General features: G+C 45.0%; 1 protein-coding gene across 1 annotated transcript in view; it reads left to right on the forward strand.

The window, feature by feature from the left end:
* CTR9 (CTR9 homolog, Paf1/RNA polymerase II complex component) overlaps nucleotides 1-17,604 on the forward strand; it is a 1,518,941-nt gene that overhangs the window by 693,232 nt on the left and 808,105 nt on the right. The window contains exon 15 of the mRNA XM_044059132.1: nucleotides 12,684-12,771. Within this exon, the coding sequence (XP_043915067.1) occupies nucleotides 12,684-12,771 (88 nt within the window). The remainder of the gene's footprint in view (nucleotides 1-12,683; nucleotides 12,772-17,604) is intronic.

A 17,604-nucleotide genomic window follows, 5' to 3' on the forward strand; every position in this document is an offset into this window, starting at 1 on the left:
ATCTACTTCTTCAAGGCCTAAAACTCGAACCATGCCTGGAAAACCGATGCCCAGACCGCATGGTCAGGCCTCTTTGCCTAAAAAACAAATGATCAGAATGGCTGAAGACCTTATTACTTTAATCAGGGGAAGCCAACCTTCCCCCTCGTAAGAGGCCTAGGACTGAATTTGCGTATGATACTTCTGATCAGGATTCTGAAATTTCTGTTTCCTCTGATGACCAGGACTTACCCTGGTCTTTCTATGAAGATTCTGATGCAGAGGACTCGATTCCCCTCCAGAGGCTTTCTCTTTTGGTAAAACCTTGCATACTCTTAGGGAGCATTTTCACTGGGAAAGCCAGGATTACTCTGATTCTAAAAAGAGGCTTAGGGATTTCTTACTCCTGCCCCAACACAGGCCTTTAGCTATCCCCTCTGTACTGGACATTGTTAATGATGCCTTTTCGGAATCTAGCTTGGCCCCTGACTCTTTACCTCTTGCTCCCAGAATACCTGATAGATATTACAGGGTTCCTGACTCTCACAAGTTCCTTTTTAAAAATCTTACTGCGGATCCTGAGACCATTTCACAGGGACCCAAGGGCATTAAGGCTACTACTGCCAAAAACCCTACTTCCTCTGATAGAGACTCCAGGATGCTGGATAGATGAGTTAAGAAGGTATACACTTCTGCAACCCATTAGGGCCTTAAACTGCCAGTTTCATATGTTAAAGTATCAGAAGCTTATTATTGGATAGCTTAAACAGAAAATTATGTTTTGATTCCTAACTGTGCTGAAAATAAGGATTTACAGGATTTAATGCATTCTACTGAACAAGTTGGAAAACATACTTTGCAATGTGGTTTTGATTCACTAGAAGCATCTTGCAGGGCTGCTGTCACTGGGTCTGTACTTAGAAGGCATGCTTGGCTTAAGGCACAATCTTTGTCAGATCATGTTAAAGCTAAATTGCTGGATGCTCCCTTAAATCAGGACCGTCTGTTTGGCAGCAAAGCAGAAGTAGTACTTATAAAGATGGAGGATAAAGCTAAATCTATGCAAATTGTTAAAGATTTCTTACAGGTACAGCCTCCAAGATTTAGTAGGCACCGGCCCTCTAAGAATTGGTCCTTTCCTGCCTGTTCCAGGCCTTCTCAGCCCAAACTCAGAACCAGCAGAACACCCAGGCTTCAGTTACAAGGTACACACAGGACTAAGCAGTGGGGGGCTCCCACTTCCAAATCAGGGAGTAGTAAGACTCCCCCCACGGTAAACGGTCTCAATGACTTGACTTTAAAACCTCCAAGCCCTTCTCAACTGACTTCTCCTTTAGGGGTAAAGATTTGCTCTGCAGACAAAACACTGGGAACTAATTACCCAGGACAAATGGGTTTTAAATATAGTTTCCCAAGGATGCAGATTTCACTTCTGCACGTTACCAACCCCAAACGGTTGGCCAGATCTACCCTCAAATCAGTGGGCAGAGGCTCAAAAGCAAGTACTCTCTCTCTTAAGCATAAGGGCTATTCAACCTGTACCAGAAGAGGAAAAGGGACAAGGTTTCTACCCAAGAAATTTCCTGGTACCCAGAAAAGACAACTCATGGCGTCCTATCCTGGACCTTTCTTTCCTAAACACCTTCTTGGTGATCCCAAAATTCAAGATGCTCAACTCTTCACCAGTTGCTTCTTATGCTAGCAAGGATGCCTGGTTGGCAAAACTGGATTTAAAGGAAGTCTACCTACACATCCCAATCAGGGAATCTTGCAGAAGATACCTACGCTTCAAAGCAGGCTACATGCACCATCAGTTCTCTGCACTGCCTTTTGGCTTATCTACTGCGCCCAGGGTATTCACAAAGTGCCTAGCTCCAGTCATTGCATTTTACAGGCAAAGAAATATTCAAATATACCCATACCTGGACGATTGTCTAATTCAGGCAAAAGCCAGGGCATACTTTTGAATCATCTGACGTTTGTACAAAAGGTGCTAACTTGTCTGGGGTACACCGTAAACGAAAATAAATCGCATCTTGTACCCTGTCAACAACTTATATTCGTGGGAGCAAGCTTGAACACAACTTCCCAGATGGCTTTCCTCATGCCAGAGAAACAAATTAATTTGACAGCTTACTTCAGACTAATGGCCACAAAAACCCTGCTATCTGCAAGGCAACTACTGCAAGCCTTAACGCATCAGACTATGCATGGGGGGCTCACCTGACAGGGAAGTGCATTCAGGGCAAATGGAACCCAAGTCAAATGCACCTGCACATCAATCAAAAAGAAATGTTAGCTGTACAGAATGCTCTGACAGCCTTCAAGGACCACATTCTTCCAGGACAATTAAGGGTAAGGACAGACAACACCACTGCTATGTGGTACATAAACAAGCGGGGGGGGGGGGCCCATTCATACCCCCTCTACAGACTAGCCATGGCTCTGTGTAACACAGCCTTGAGCTACCAAGTGCATCTACAGGCTCAGTTCCTGCCAGGAAAGCTAAATACACTGGCAGATGAACTAAGCAGAAATTGCATGGACCCACACGAGTGGAAACTGGAACCAAAGATTTTCAACATGTTGATACACAAATGGGGGAGCGCAGATATAGACCTGTTTGCCTCCCCCAGTACTACCAATTGGACAAATTCTGCACAAGGACTCCCCACAAACAAGCTTGGAAAGTGGATGCCCTGTCCTTCAACTGGAAAAATCTATCAGTTTATGCCTTTCCTCTTCTGCCTCTCCTCTCCAAAATACTACTAAAGATCAAACGGGTCAAACCAAGGACAATACTGATTGCACCAGACTGGCCACGCCAACACTGGTACCCCCTCTTGCGCAGTGTGTCACTGCTGGCACCATGGCACCTGCCTCAAACCCCTACCCTGCTATCCCAGCAGGAAGGCCAGATTCTGCATCCTCCGCTTCAAACCCTCAACCTGGCAGCCTGGCTAATTACTTGATCTCTCCGTTACCATCCCTCAGCAAACAAGTGTTGGATGTCATTTTGGAGGCAAGCAGGCCTAGTACTAAGAAATCTTATGCTACAAAAATGGAAAAGATTCTGTTCCTGGAACCAGACTCAAGGGACGGGCACAGCAGCACCCAATTTACCTCACATTCTTCAATACTTAACTGAGATGCTTCACAAGGGCCTTTCTTTTTCCTCCATCAAAATTCATGCGTCAGCCATTTCAGCTCATTACAACACAGAACCACCCCTCTACTCTCATCCACTGCTCAAGCAGTTCCTCAGAGGGGCCAAAAACTTAAGACCACCCAGGAGAGCCCCAACTCCAGCCTGGGACCTTAACTTTGTACTGGAAAAACTCGCTCTACCTCCTTTTGAGCCAGCTGCAAGTGCAGAGTTAAAATTCCTTTCTTAGAAAACAGCCTTCCTTTTAGCAATCACTTCAACAAGAAGAGTATCTGAGTTACAAGCCCTTATGGCAGTGGAGCCTTTCATCATCTTTCATGCGGACAGGGTGTCCCTCAGGACCAGTACCTCCTTCATGCCCAAGGTAGTATCCAGTGTGGCTCTTAATCAGTCCATTTATTTGCCAATGTTCTTTTCTAATCCACAGAACAAAGGGGTACGTAAACCTCAATGGAAATCTGAACAACTGCTGGTGGCATTTGCTGCAGGGGCAGAGGGGGATGCCATTTCAAAGCAAATCATTTCTAAATGGATAGGCCATTGCATTCATTTCTGTTATAAGCACCATGGAAAACCTATCCCACAGGGGATCAGACCACACTCAACCATGGCTGCATCTACCTCAACAGCCTTTCTCAGTGGTGTCCCTACCAGGGACATCCTAGAAGCTGCTACCTGGAGTTCTGTACATACTTTCACCAAGCATTACCATCTGCCTATTTTCTCTAAATCCAGAGCTGGTTTTGCCACTGCAGTTTTGCAGGGACTTATAGTTAGTCCTAATGCTATCTAAATTCCTCCTCCCATCCTTAGCTTTGGGAATCTACCCAAATGTGATGACTGCAACAGTGAAACATGAAGAACATAGTACAGTTGTGTACACTTACCTAAATGTAGATGTTCAAATGTATTCACTGTTGCAGTCCTGGTTACCCTCTCTCCAGCCCCCTGACTTCTTTTGGTTATACCTCTAGTCTCCTTCACTATGCTTAAAAGCTTTTTGGTGTATTTGCTTTTTTGTTGTAGGTATAACCTTGCATATATATATATATATATATATATATATATATATATATATATATATATTTAATTGCTTCCCATTAGGGGGCCACCTGACATCTGGGGCAAGAAAAACTGATGTAATGGCATCGACTGCATGCTTTATACCCCTTACTACCCGACGTCATGGAAGATGTGACGGCAACCAACCCAGGACCCAAGACTTTGATAATCAGGCCGTCTGAGGACTACTGCAAGCAGATAACCCAAATGTGATGACTGCAACAGTGAATACACTCCAAGATCTACATTTATGGTAAGTGTACACAACTGTACTTTCTTCACCATAACTTAGCTCCCTATTGGGGGCTCCTGACAGGGCAAGAAAAACTGATGTAATGGCATCGGCTGCCCGATTTTATACCTCTGATGACCTGACGTCAGTCCTGGAATGACAGCAACCGACGCAGATTTACTAAGCCTCTAGTATTCGGGCCGACTGAGGGCTACCCCTGGCAGGATAACCCAAATGTGATGACTGCAACAGTGAATACACTTGAACATCTACATTTATAGTAAGTGTACACAACTGTACTTTCCTTAACTTCAACAAAGAGCTTATTCACGTTTGTTTTATCATATTCTCGCTCATTGAGATCAGAAATCACATTATCCAACTGTAACTTCATAAGTTGTGTGAACAGAATGACCATTGTCAGAAGAAAATTTTAACTAAATTGAGTAGCCAAGATCTCTCTTTGACAAAACCAAACTGATATTCTCTAGCCTAATAACATTTTTAGTCATAGTTCATGAGATCAGATATGATGCATTCCATAACTTTGCAAATCAGACTTGTCATGCTAATGGGTCTGTAGTTTTCCTGGCCAGTGATTAGTGTTGAATTACTCTTCCTGAAGACAGTATGTTGCTGTGTGTAAGTGTATTGAACCATAAAAGTTAATCTTCATGGAGAGGGCCTGGACCAGTGAAGCCACCATCCAGTTGTTTTTTTTTTTTTTTTTGACTGTATATTTCAGCAATCAGGGAAACTTCTTTGGCAGTGTTCCTTTTCACTACAATGAGTAGTAAGGTCACGTAAGGTCACATAGAAAAAACAATCAGTAAAAACTAAATGAAAACTCCAGCCAAGCTAGAATTTCCACTAAGTGACCTCTCAAGCCTCTTGTATCAGAGGCACATGGGATATATGCAAATGACCCTTATGCCTATGAATTATTTATTTTCAAGTCATTTCAATGGATGATTTCAGGCCAATAAAGTCATTTGCATATATCCCATGTGCCTCTGATTTAAGAGGTCACTCAATGGAAGGTCTTGCTTGGCTGGAGTTTTCATTTAGTTTTTACTGATTGTTTTTTCTGTGAGACCTCCTCACTCTTTTTGTTTTAGTTAGTTGGGATGATTTGCAGTCACCCTAATGGTAATGGACATCAGCTGGGTATAACAGCCCTGTGTTTTTTATACTTAGTGAAACACTGTGCTTGTGCTATGCTGTGATGAGGTCATAACAAGGCTGAAATATGCATATCCACAGCTGTTGTCCATTGAAACAATTTGGAAACAAATGTCATGCTAAGCTCAAGTTTTCATTTAGTTTTTACTGATTGGTTTCACTACAGCGATGGGATAAAATGTTGATTTGTAATTAAATGTAATCTTTGACGTATGTATCATGTAATCATTTTTCATTGTGGATCGAGTTAGAATGTGGGAAAATTGCATTCAGAACATCACTCCTGGTCTAACAAAGCTATCACAACTAACTGCTGTTATTTGACTAAAAATGCAGTCTAGGCATCCATTTTTTGCTAGTTATGCACTACTGTTTTATTCCCATAAAGTAGGGAAAAAACATGAGAAGTAACTGCAAAGATATATAGTGCATTGTTTGATTTAAGTGCATGTCTGTTAATCTAAAGATTATAATGATTTCCTAGGATTTAGGGTTTTTTTTTTACTCCTTGCAGTAAACATATATTTTGTGTTTTATCACCGGGTTGTTATTCCATTAATATTATTTACAGTATGTTATTACACTTTCCTTTTTAAGGACTTTTGCACTTGCAAGTTACATTGGAGTACCCCAGTCATCCATTTCTTTTGGGTTTAATCCGACCCCTGTAGCGGCTCCTTCAATAACAGACACCAACCATAATTTCCATGCCTTACTTCCATGTCTCACATGTAGCTAACGAACCTAGGACGACTTAGAGTTACCAGTCTACGTAATGCACATCTTTAGGATGTGGGAGGAAACTGGAGTACCTGGAAAAAGTCTTTGCAGACATAAGGGGGGCATACAGACCCATAAAGTCACCCCTGCTAAGATGTAAACCAGAGAGGCTATTTTAAGCAACATCGCTATTAACCACACCGGTGTGCTGCCCAGTACCTGTATACATTTTGTTAATTTTCACTTCTCTTTGTGAGATACACACCTAAAATTACTGTTTTTTTTTTTAAGTTACCAAGCTTTCTCTGGCAAGGTAATTTTATTCTGCATCACTTATGATTGTGTTTAAAATTGAAGCATTCAGTGCTACAAGTACACTAAATCATGTCTTTAAACTCTCTTTTCAAAGGTAAAGAGAGTTTAAAGACTTTTTTTTTTACAAAAATAAATTTGATATTGTAGGTAGAAGTCAGACAGTGGTCAGTGTGTTTGCCTTCCTGAGCTACCCTACCATTCAGTGTATACTGGCTTGAATATCTGAAGAGAATGTGATCAAGAAAGAGATATGTAACGGACCCTAGTGCTCATCTGCTTAAACATCTAGATGTCCTTCATGGATGCATCTGCAGTCATAACAACTGGGTTGTCCTGTCGTCAGGCAGCCCTACAGTCGGCCGGATTCCAAAGTCCGGGTCCGGCTTCGGCTGATGTCGCACTTCACCCGACGTCATCTCTGTTGGACTTCGGGTATAAAGGCATCAGCCGACGCCATTTTCTTCAGTCTTTCTTGCCGCGTGGCGCCCGAAGCAGAAGCTGTTCGCAAGTGCCGGTCGGTCGGATCCAGAGATTACTTCTACCGAATACTACTTCGAAGACTTCTAAAGCTAAGTACCCCGTTGGGGACTCTTTCTTGCCTCAGCCGATGTCAGAAAAAGTTAATTGTTTAACCTGTGGGAAACAAATACCTCATAAAGATTTCCACTCTTACTGCCTGCCTTGCTTAGGCCCAGCCCACGACGTAGCAGCCTGTTCGTCCTGTGCTTCTTTCAACCGACGAGCGGCAGGCGTCGATCGGAGTTTGCAGAACAGTTTTTCGGTTCTGATTTTGCGTACATTATGCCGTCGGATCCTCCGACTACGCATTCTGCCAAAAAAACGCAAAGAAAAAGACCGACACTCGCGGTCCGCGGTTTCGGCCGAAACCATGGTTAAGCAAACCGCGAGTGTCTCGGTTTCGGCCGAAACCGAGAAAACTGATCAAAATACAGCTGAATCTACCTCTACAACTGAGGTCCCTGCTAACACTCTTGAATCGGCCTCAGAAATTTTACCCACTACGGTGCTTTCCACTGACTTATCAGACACCATTCCCTTGGATGTCTCTACCCCAGCACGTGGTGCTGCTAGGCCTCCAGCAGCCATGTCCATTAAGGCCTTCGCCAGGGCTAAAGCAGCCAAGACTACTAAAACAGTGCCTGTTAAACCCCCCTCAACCAGGCCCTCTTCCAGTTCTCAAATGCTTACTTTGGCAGAAGATTTAATTTCATTAATTAGAGGAGCTCAATCTCACCCAGACAGGGCCTCTCAGCCCCCAGAGAAGAGACCTAGGGCAGAGCCCCATGAGCCAGTGTCCTCTGATGATTCTGCTGATGAATCAGACATAACTGACCAGCCAGAGGCTCCTTTCTCCAATTTTGAAGATTCTGATGCTGAAGAATCCATTCCAGCTGCTTCCCCACCAGAAGAATTCTCCTTTGGGGAAACCTTGCATGCCATGTGAGAACAGTTCCAATGGCAGCAACAGGATTTTTCAGACTCCAGGAAAAGACTTAGGACCTTTTTGCACCTTCCACAGCACAGGCCCTTAGCTATACCTCCTGTTCTCTCTGTGGTAGATGATGCTTTCAGTGATGTCTGCTCCGCTCCAGATTCTTTACCCCCAGCCCCTGCCAAACCAGACAGATTTTACAGGGTGCCAGATACTCATCACCACCTTTACAAGGCCCCTCTTGCAGACCCCAAAACTATTTCCCAGGGTCCCAAGGCAGTAGCCGCGACCATAGCTAAAAACCCTGTTCCTTCTGAAAGGGAAGCAAGGTCATTAGACAGATGGTGTAAAAAGGTTTACACTTCAGCCACTCTCTCAGCTAGAGCTTTAAACTGTCAGTTTCACATGATACAATACCAAGAGTTTATGCTTGATCAGTTAACTAAAAAGATAACCACTGATGAATCTCTTGATAAGAAATATGTATTAGAAATGGTAAATAACATACAGCAAGTTAGTAACCACTCTTTAAAATGTGGCTATGATGCACTGGAGGTTTCATTTAGATCAGCCATGACTGGCACTGTAATTAGAAGGCATGCATGGCTAAAGGAGCAAGCTTTACCGGATCATGTTAAATCTAAATTGCTAGATGCTCCTATGGATAAAACAAGTTTGTTTGGTACACCTGCCCAGCAGGTTATGAAGAAAATGGAAGCAAAGGCAAAATCAGTCCAGACAGTTAAAGATTTCTTGCAGGTTCAACCCCCAAGGTTTAGCAGGAACTGGCCTGCCAAAAATTGGTCCTTTCCTGACTCCACAAGACCTCAAAGGGGCAGGAATAGACGTTCCAGAGGCAGAAACCAATCCAGAGGAGGTGCCTACAGAGGACGACAGTGGCAAGGTAACAACAGAGGCACAGACTCAACTCCTGCCACTACATCAACACAGCCACAGTGACTTAATCCTAAACCCGCCTACCAGGGAACAAATAGCAGCTCCTCTAGGCGGAAAGCTAACCTTATTTTCAAAAACTGGCACCACATAACAAAGGACAAGTGGATTTTACGAACCATAGATCAAGGTTACGGTTCCACTCCCACACTTTACCAGACAAAGAGGAATGCCAAATCTACCTCCAAATCAAAAGACAGAGGCTCTACAACAGATAATGGAGTTAGCAAACATGAGAGCTGTGGAGAAAGTGCCAACAGCAGAGCAAGGAAAGGGTTCTACTCCAGACTATTCCTAGTTCCAAGAAAGGAAAAAAGTTGGAGACCAATTCTAGACCTGTCCACCCTGAATACTTACATCATTGTCCCAAAATTCAAAATGCTGACCCTACAGCAACTTCTTCCCATACTGGGCAAGGAGTGTTGGCTGGTAACTCTAGATCTCAAGGAGGCATACCTGCACGTCCCCATTCGACCAATCTGCAGAAGATACCTCAGATTTCTTGCAGGATCAGAGCACTATCAATTCTCAGCATTGCCCTTTGGCTTATCTACTGCCCAGAGTATTCACAAAATGCCTGGCATCAGTAATCGCCCATTGCAGACTACAGGAATTCAAATTTATCCATACCTGGACGACTGCCTGATACAAGGAGACAACAAAAGCAAGCTGACAACAGATTTACAAAGGGTCATTTACTTGCTTCAAGCACTGGGATACACAGTCAATTTACAAAAGTCAAGACTGATACCATCCCAGACAAGGACTTTCCTGGGAGCGGAATTGGATACAGTAAGACAAATGGCATTCCTAACTACAGAAAACAAAAGAACTCCCTCTTTACTTCTTGGCACTAACAAAACTGAACAAGTTAACAGCAAGAAAGGTACTGCAGGCCTTGGGTTTCATGGCATCATGCATAATCTTGGTTCCATTTGCCAGACTACATATGAGAAAACTACAGTGGTACCTAAAGAATTTATGGTCCCAACACAAACACAGCCTAGAAACGGAAATCCCACTAATACCATGCTTAAAACAGGAGTTCCTATGGTGGGCTCAGGCATGCCAGTCAAACCCAGGCCTGCCCTTTCATGAGGGTCAAGCAAGCCAGACCATCACAACAGATGCTTCAGACCTAGGATGGGGCGCATATGCTGGACAAATGCATACAAGGATTGTGGACACAGGACCAACTTCACCTGCACATCAACCTAAAAGAAATGCTGGCAGTAAAACTGGCAATCCAAAAGTTCAGACCATTTCTCAAGGAGGACCACTTGATGATAAGGACAGACAACACCACAGTCATGTGGTACATCAACAAACAGGGAGGCACTCATTCTTACCCCCTATGCAGAATGACTTTGGAGCTGTGGACCCTGGCACTCAGCTACAACATCCAGTTACAGGCAATATTTGTGCCAGGAAAAGAAAACTCTCTAGCAGATATGTTAAGCAGGACCACCTTTCAATCACCAGCTCAAAAAATTCTGCACAAGGACATTCCACCCACTAGCATGGAAAGTGGACTCGCTCTCCTTCAGCTGGAAAGGCCTAACAGCATATGCATCCCCACCTCTTCCCTTGATACACAAAGTACTACTAAAAATCAAGGAGGAACGTCCAAGGATAATCCTGATAGCTCCAAACTGGCCAAGACAGCATTGGTACCCACTGCTGAGGAGCATGTCTCGGAACAATATGTGGCCAATACCCCTGATGCCTTTGATGCTAACTCAGAACAACTTCAGCACCATGCATCCAAACCTAAAAACGCTGCAACTGACTGCATGGAACATCACATAGCAGCTGCTAATACAGAACTTTCACAAAGAGTTAAAGACATTATTCTTGAAGCACGCAGGCCTTCAACTAGAAGGAATTATGCTGGGAAATGGAAAAGGTTTGTCATTTGGAGTTCTGAAAGAGGAAAAGATGTATCAAACATAGATATGCCTAACATTCTGGAGTATCTGGCCGAACTACTTCATTCAGGCCTGTCCTACTCCTCCATCAAGATTCATGCATCAGCTATTTCAGCAGAATACAGCTTTGATCCACCTGTTTTTTCACACCCTTTGCTCAGGCAGTTCCTCAGAGGAATCAAGAATGTAAAACCTCCAAGGAAACCACCATTGCCAGCTTGGGACTTGAACTTTGTGCTAGAAAAATTTACACTATCACCTTTTGAACCAGCAGCAACAGCAGACCTACAATACCTGTCGTGGAAAACTGCTTTCCTACTGGCAATTACTTCAGCAAGGAGGGTTTCAGAACTACAGGCCTTAATGGCAGTGCAACCCTTTCTAATCTTCCACCAAGATAGAGTGTCCATGAAGACTAATCCTACATTTATGCCTAAGGTGGTATCCAGAGTGTCTTTAAACCAAGCAATCCACCTACCTACCTTCTTTCCCAACCCACAAAACAGAGGGGAAAGAATACTGCATACCTTGGATGTACATAGACAGCTACGCTACTACTTGGCCAGAACAAAAAATAGCAGAAAGACTGACCAACTTTTAAGTAGCCTATGCAACAGGAAGGGAAGGAAAAGCTATTTCCAAGCAGACAATCTCCAAATGGATAGGAAATTGCATACGATTCTGTTACTCCTTCCATGGAAAACCAATTCCACAGAACATAAGACCTCATTCTACAAGGGCAACAGCCACTACCACAGCCTTCTTACGAGGAGTGGCTACCAAAGACATTATTGAGGCGGCTACTTGGACCTCCGTGCATACATTTGCCAAGCATTATAATTTACCTCTATATTCCAGATCCCGAGCAGGGTTTGCCACTGCTGTTCTGCAAGGGATCCTAAACACACCATAATCTACTTTTATCCTCCTCCCCTAGTTGGCTATGGTATTCTACCCAGTTGTTATGACTGCAGATGCATCCATGAAGGACATAGTACAGTTTTGTACCTACCATAAATGTAGATGTCCGAATTGGATAGCATCTGCAGTCAGGATTACCCTCCCTCCTTCCCCTCTGTGGTACTCCTAGGGTATTTACCCTTCTAATAGCTAGCTAGTGGGGGGATTTCTTTCATGGTGTATTTGTTTGTATTTATGTACATACATGCTTATTTTTGTGTTTACCTCTATCTTTTGGAAACATTGGCATCTATCCAAAATTTTTAGCCTTCTATAGGGCTTCTGGCATCTGGGGCAAGAAACACTGAAGAAAATGGCGTCGGCTGATGCCTTTATACCCGAAGTCCAACAGAGATGACGTCGGGTGAAGTGCGACATCAGCCGAAGCCGGACCCGGACTTTGGAATCCGGCCGACTGTAGGGCTGCCTGACGACAGGACAACCCAGTTGTTATGACTGCAGATGCTATCCAATTCGGACATCTACATTTATGGTAGGTACAAAACTGTACTTTAGCGCAAGACTCATACTAGTATCTTGCACAAAAGATGCCTCTTGTTTTTACATATTCTTTCTGGGAGAAGACATGAGTAAGATGTGCATAACCCAAATGTTATTATAGTGATCTCTCTTTAACAGTCCTCTTTTATGATTAGTATGTTTTGAAACAACTATTTTGTAATGCATTTAAGTCCACCTTTTGACATGTTGCTCTTCCACTCTCCCTTTAAGGAAAAACGACACCAGGATCGTGCTTTGGCCATCTACAAACAAGTGCTTCGGAATGATTCAAAGAATTTGTATGCTGCCAATGGTATAGGTGGGTAAAGTCTCTATATAAATAGATATGAGCCTTAAATACTGGACTTTTCTTGTACTCTTTCCATGTGTCATGTAATAGAGTAGCATAATATGATAATTGCATATGTTTGTCAGACACCTTTAATGTGTGGCTGGGACAGCCCCATGACGTACAGGGACAAAGCCCTGACTGTGGCACAGGTGACCTTTGTTTGATGAGAGAGCTTAGCAGGAGAGGAGTGTTTGAGTGCGAGAACACAGTGAGACTTTGAATGATTGCTTCTCTCAAGGCAGAGAGGGATAAGGAGCACATGTTTGTGGTGTTTTACCCATTGGTATCCCTGGTGGAGAATGACAACTGCAAAGAACACCTGTTCAAAGGGCTTATGAGGACATTGTCCATATAGGCAGACATTGTCCTTTGCATTGGTTCAATGCGCATCCCTCCCTTTGTACCATAGTGCACATGGTCATTAGATGTAGACCAGTAGCAGCAATAAGCTGCCTTACTTTCTTCGGGTAGGATTCATGCCTTACCTTCTCTCTGTCCAGAAACAATCAGCCCCATCTGTAGGCGAATGACTGTTGACTTAAAGTATCTTTTCCTTCTTTCTGCATGTCAACTATCAGGCCTGCCTAGCAGTTCATGAGCCCATGCGTTCCCTAGAGATCAGGGAAGTTTGTGCTTATTCTCATTGCAATGAGAACAGTTTTTCTAGAAAGGCCGTAACATTTCTCATGATTTGCACACATGCATCACCACAGGGACTGCCAGTGTGGGACCCCCCATTCCAGGTATATATGCTCCTTCACATGTTGGACAGGAGATACCAGTGCATGCCCCTCCCTTCATCATCTCCCTGTTTTCTGTTAGCTAGGACTCGTGTCCCTCTGCATTAAGTGTTATGGCCAGCTGGGAGCTACCTCTCTACCTCCCAGGATAGACGCATCATTCTTTCTGCCAGTACCGTCAGTCCCCTAAGCTGCTAACCAAACCTGAGTCACTTGAGCAGTTGTCAGGGTGATATCCTTCTGTTCCAGTGTTGCAGTATTCTACTAGTGGGTTTACCCTTCTTCCAATGAGCTTGACCGGCCAGGTTTCCAAAGTTTATTCCAGTCCCTCTTGGTGTGTCGGACGTCTTGACGTGGAGGCAGGTATGTGGGCCATAAAGGTGACTTGTGTATGCACCAGCCCTCAGAACTTTTCAGCCGCCAGCCATACACCAGGTGTTCCTGCTACTCGCAAATGTCAGATCTGTTTTGCATTTAAGATAAGTACCCCATTGAGGACTTTTTATTCACTCCTTTTGTATTTTATAGTCTGTTCATGTCTGGTAAGAGTAAGTACAACTGTGGTCATCAAATTCCACATAGACACCCACGACCGGTGTCTCTTTTGTCTGGATAGGGATCACTATTACAAAAACTGCTCTATCTGTAAATCATTCGTCCCCAAGACCCTTCACCGCCTCATACAGGCTCTCAACTTGTACCTTGAGAACCAGCGCCGAAGACAGATAGCCATCTGTATTGAAGCCACCTCCGATGCCCCATCCAAACCACCAAGGAAGAGGGCCAAGTCCATGCAGCCTACTTCTTCCACTGCACCTCACTCAACCTGTAGCCACCATCAGCTTGACTGAGGACCCGGCTTTCACCCCTTTAGATACAGCAGGTATCTTTCAAGAGGCCACACAATCTAGAGCAGAAAAGACGTCCAGGGAGGATGTACCGGCGCCTGCTATAGATGCCGGGGGGGGGGGCATTACTTTTGATGGGAGCTTTGGACCTGGACACTGCCTCTCCAACGATTTCTTCCAGGTCTGCTGCCAGCCAGACGCTGTCTAGGCCTTCTAAGAAAAAGCAAAAGACCAGACATATATTTCTCCAGCACCAGAGGCCTTACCTTGACTGGCAGGCCTTCAGCCAGAGCCTCTACAATGCTTTCTTGGCCCTCAGGCCTTGGTCTGAGTTCACCCCTGCGGCTCCACCTCTTGTCAGCCCTGGGCCTTCATTACCTGAAAGGACTGTGAGCCATCCTGCCGAGGAGGAACTGTCTGATTCTTCTGAGGACTCCCTCTTCTACTCTTCCCAGATTTCATCCACCCTGGGGTATGGATCCCCTGAAGAGGCCTCTGCTGAGCCTGGTTCCCCAGTGGAAGACCTTACCTTCGTTGGACACTGTTAACCTGATGAGAGAAGACTTCAAGTGGGAATGCTCAGACATGTCTGAAGCACAAAAAAGATTTTATGATCTGATTCAGATGGAATCACCTAATCCATCACCTATCCCACGTGTCCAACCTGCCTTCCTGGATGCATTTGCTGCGGCATCCATTAATCCATATTCCCAACCACCTGCTCCTCTAAAGGCAGACAGATTTTACAGGGTCCCTGACTCAGACAAATTCCTTTTCAAGTGCCCCCCCCAGCAGACCCTGCCACTATTTCAATTTCTACGGACAGGGCATCCAAACTCCTCCCCATTACCACTGTCCTGCTTGAAGATAAGAACAGCAAAGCTATGGAGAGGTGGGGAAAAAAAGATTATACTTCTGCTACCATAGCTTTTAGGGCAACAAATTACCAGTCTGACATGGCTAAGTGCTCTCTGACTCTTCTGGTTAAAGCCTGCAAAGAGCTTAATGACATTCCTGTGCTGCTAAAGCATCCTTGTCTTCCTTACCTGGGCTTGTCTCACAAATGAACAAGCACTCCCTTAGGTGTGCATACAATGCAGCTGAGGCCTCAGCCAGGTCAGCTGCATCAGCATCCATACTAAAAAGATATTCCTGGCTACGTCTGCAGCCACTCCCTGACGACTTTAGAGCCAAGCTCCTGAATGCCCCCTTGGACCATTCAGCCCTCTTTGGTTCTAAGGTGGCTGATCTTTTCAAGTCTCTCCAGCAGAAAGGTAAGGAGCTTCAAGACCTCAAACACTTCGTCTCACCATTCCCAAAGTTCCAGAGGAACGCCCCAGCTGAGACACAATTTATAAGAAAGGCATCAAGGCCTTTAGCTCCCCTAGGTCTAGAAGGCCTCCCAGGAAACAAACTGCCTAGCCAAGGAACTTCTCAGGCCCCTCGTCAGAGGCCTTCCTTACCAGACAAGGCAGGCAGTGTCTGACTGCCTGCCACCTTTCCTCTCACCACCTCTTAACACCCCCTTGTCCACCCGTTTCTCTCACTGTCTCCCTGCCCTGTCCCTAGTAACAACAGACAAATGGGTCTTGTCCATCCTGAAGGATGGATACTTTATGACTTGGATCACTCCTCCTCCAAGACTGCCTACATCTCACCCCCTCCCGCATCCCAACGGTTCCTCCTACACAAGGTCTTAAATGACATGCTACTCCAAGGCATCATAGAATTAGCCCCCCCCCCCCCCCCTGCTCGAGGGAAAGGTTTCTACTCAAGAATCTTTCTGGTGCCCAGAAAGGAAGGACCATGGAGGCCCATCTTAGATCTCTTCTGCCTCAACCTCTTCTTAAAGGTTCCCTCCTCCTGGGTGCTCACGTTACCCCCACTCTCTTTCCCCTCATTCCCCCTCAGGCCTTCATGGTAATCCTGGACATAAAGGAGGCCTATCTTCACATCCCCATAAAGTCTACCTCCAGGAAATATCTCAGATTCATAGCAGGCTCTTCTCACTTTCAGTTCTGTGCATTGCTTTTTGGGCTCTCCACCACCCCAGGGGTATTCACAAAGTGCCTAGCCCCAGTCATTGCCTAATGCAGGACAAGGGGAATACAAATATTCCCATATCTAGATGACCTATTAATTCAAGCAGCAGACAGACAGACCCTCCTTGTTCATACCAAGGACCTCCTGCTCCTGCTGCAGTCTCTAGGGTTCCTGATAAATTACCCAAAGTTCCAACTCCATCCTACACAAGACATTGTCTTTCTGGGATGCAGAATCAGGACAGACAGCATGGCCTCCTTCCAGGAGGAAAAAGTGGGGTCCCTCTCCTATCACTTTCAATCTGCCCTCCATTCATCAGCCCTGACTGCGAGGGAATTCCTAAGACTTCTGTGGTACATGGCAACTAATATCCCCATGTTGCCCCTAACGAGGTTGCACATGAGAAAATTTCAACGGTACCTTTACTCGGTGTGGACCCAACACTCCCATCATCTAGAGTTCAGGGTTCCACGTCTTCCCTAAGAATTAAAATGTGGCTTGCCCAAGTTACACAGAATCCGGACATGCCCCTGCAAATGCCCACTCCTTCCCAGATCATGCACACAGATGCCTCAGACCTGGGCTCGTGGGGGCAACTCTGGGTCCAAGGACAGTGCAAGGTTTGTGGACAGACACAAACAAATGCACATCAACATCAGGGAAATGACCACAATACTCCTTGCCCTGCAGGCCTTCCAACCTTACTTCCAGCAGGGCCTCCTAAAAATTTTCACAGACAACGCCACAGTGATGTGGTACCTGAACAAGCAAGGAGGGACAAAGTCCTACCTCCTATGCAGACTAGCTCTACAGGTATGGGATCTAGCTTTCTCTCAGGGAATCTCCATCCCGGCAGCCAACATCCTGCCCCAGCACATCTCTCAGGCAGATTCACTAAGCAGAACCATATCAGACAGCCACGAATGGATGCTGTCAAGAGAGCTGTTCCTAAATCTGGTCCACAAGTGGGGTATTCCTCAGATAGACCTATTCGCCTCCTCCATAAACCGGCAACTCCAGAGCTACTGCTCCAGAACACATGACCCAAAGACATTGCAAACAGATGCCTCTTCTCAATGTCATGGAAGGGGAAGATGTTCTTCGTGTTTCACTGTTGCAGTCATTCCATTTGGGTAATCTGCTGGCAGGTTGCCCTCAGTCGGCCTGAA

Source organism: Protopterus annectens, chromosome 17.part0 (genome assembly GCF_019279795.1).
Source record: "Protopterus annectens isolate FY-2018-M chromosome 17.part0, PAN1.0, whole genome shotgun sequence".
In the NCBI taxonomy this organism is placed as follows: Eukaryota; Metazoa; Chordata; order Ceratodontiformes; family Protopteridae; genus Protopterus; species Protopterus annectens.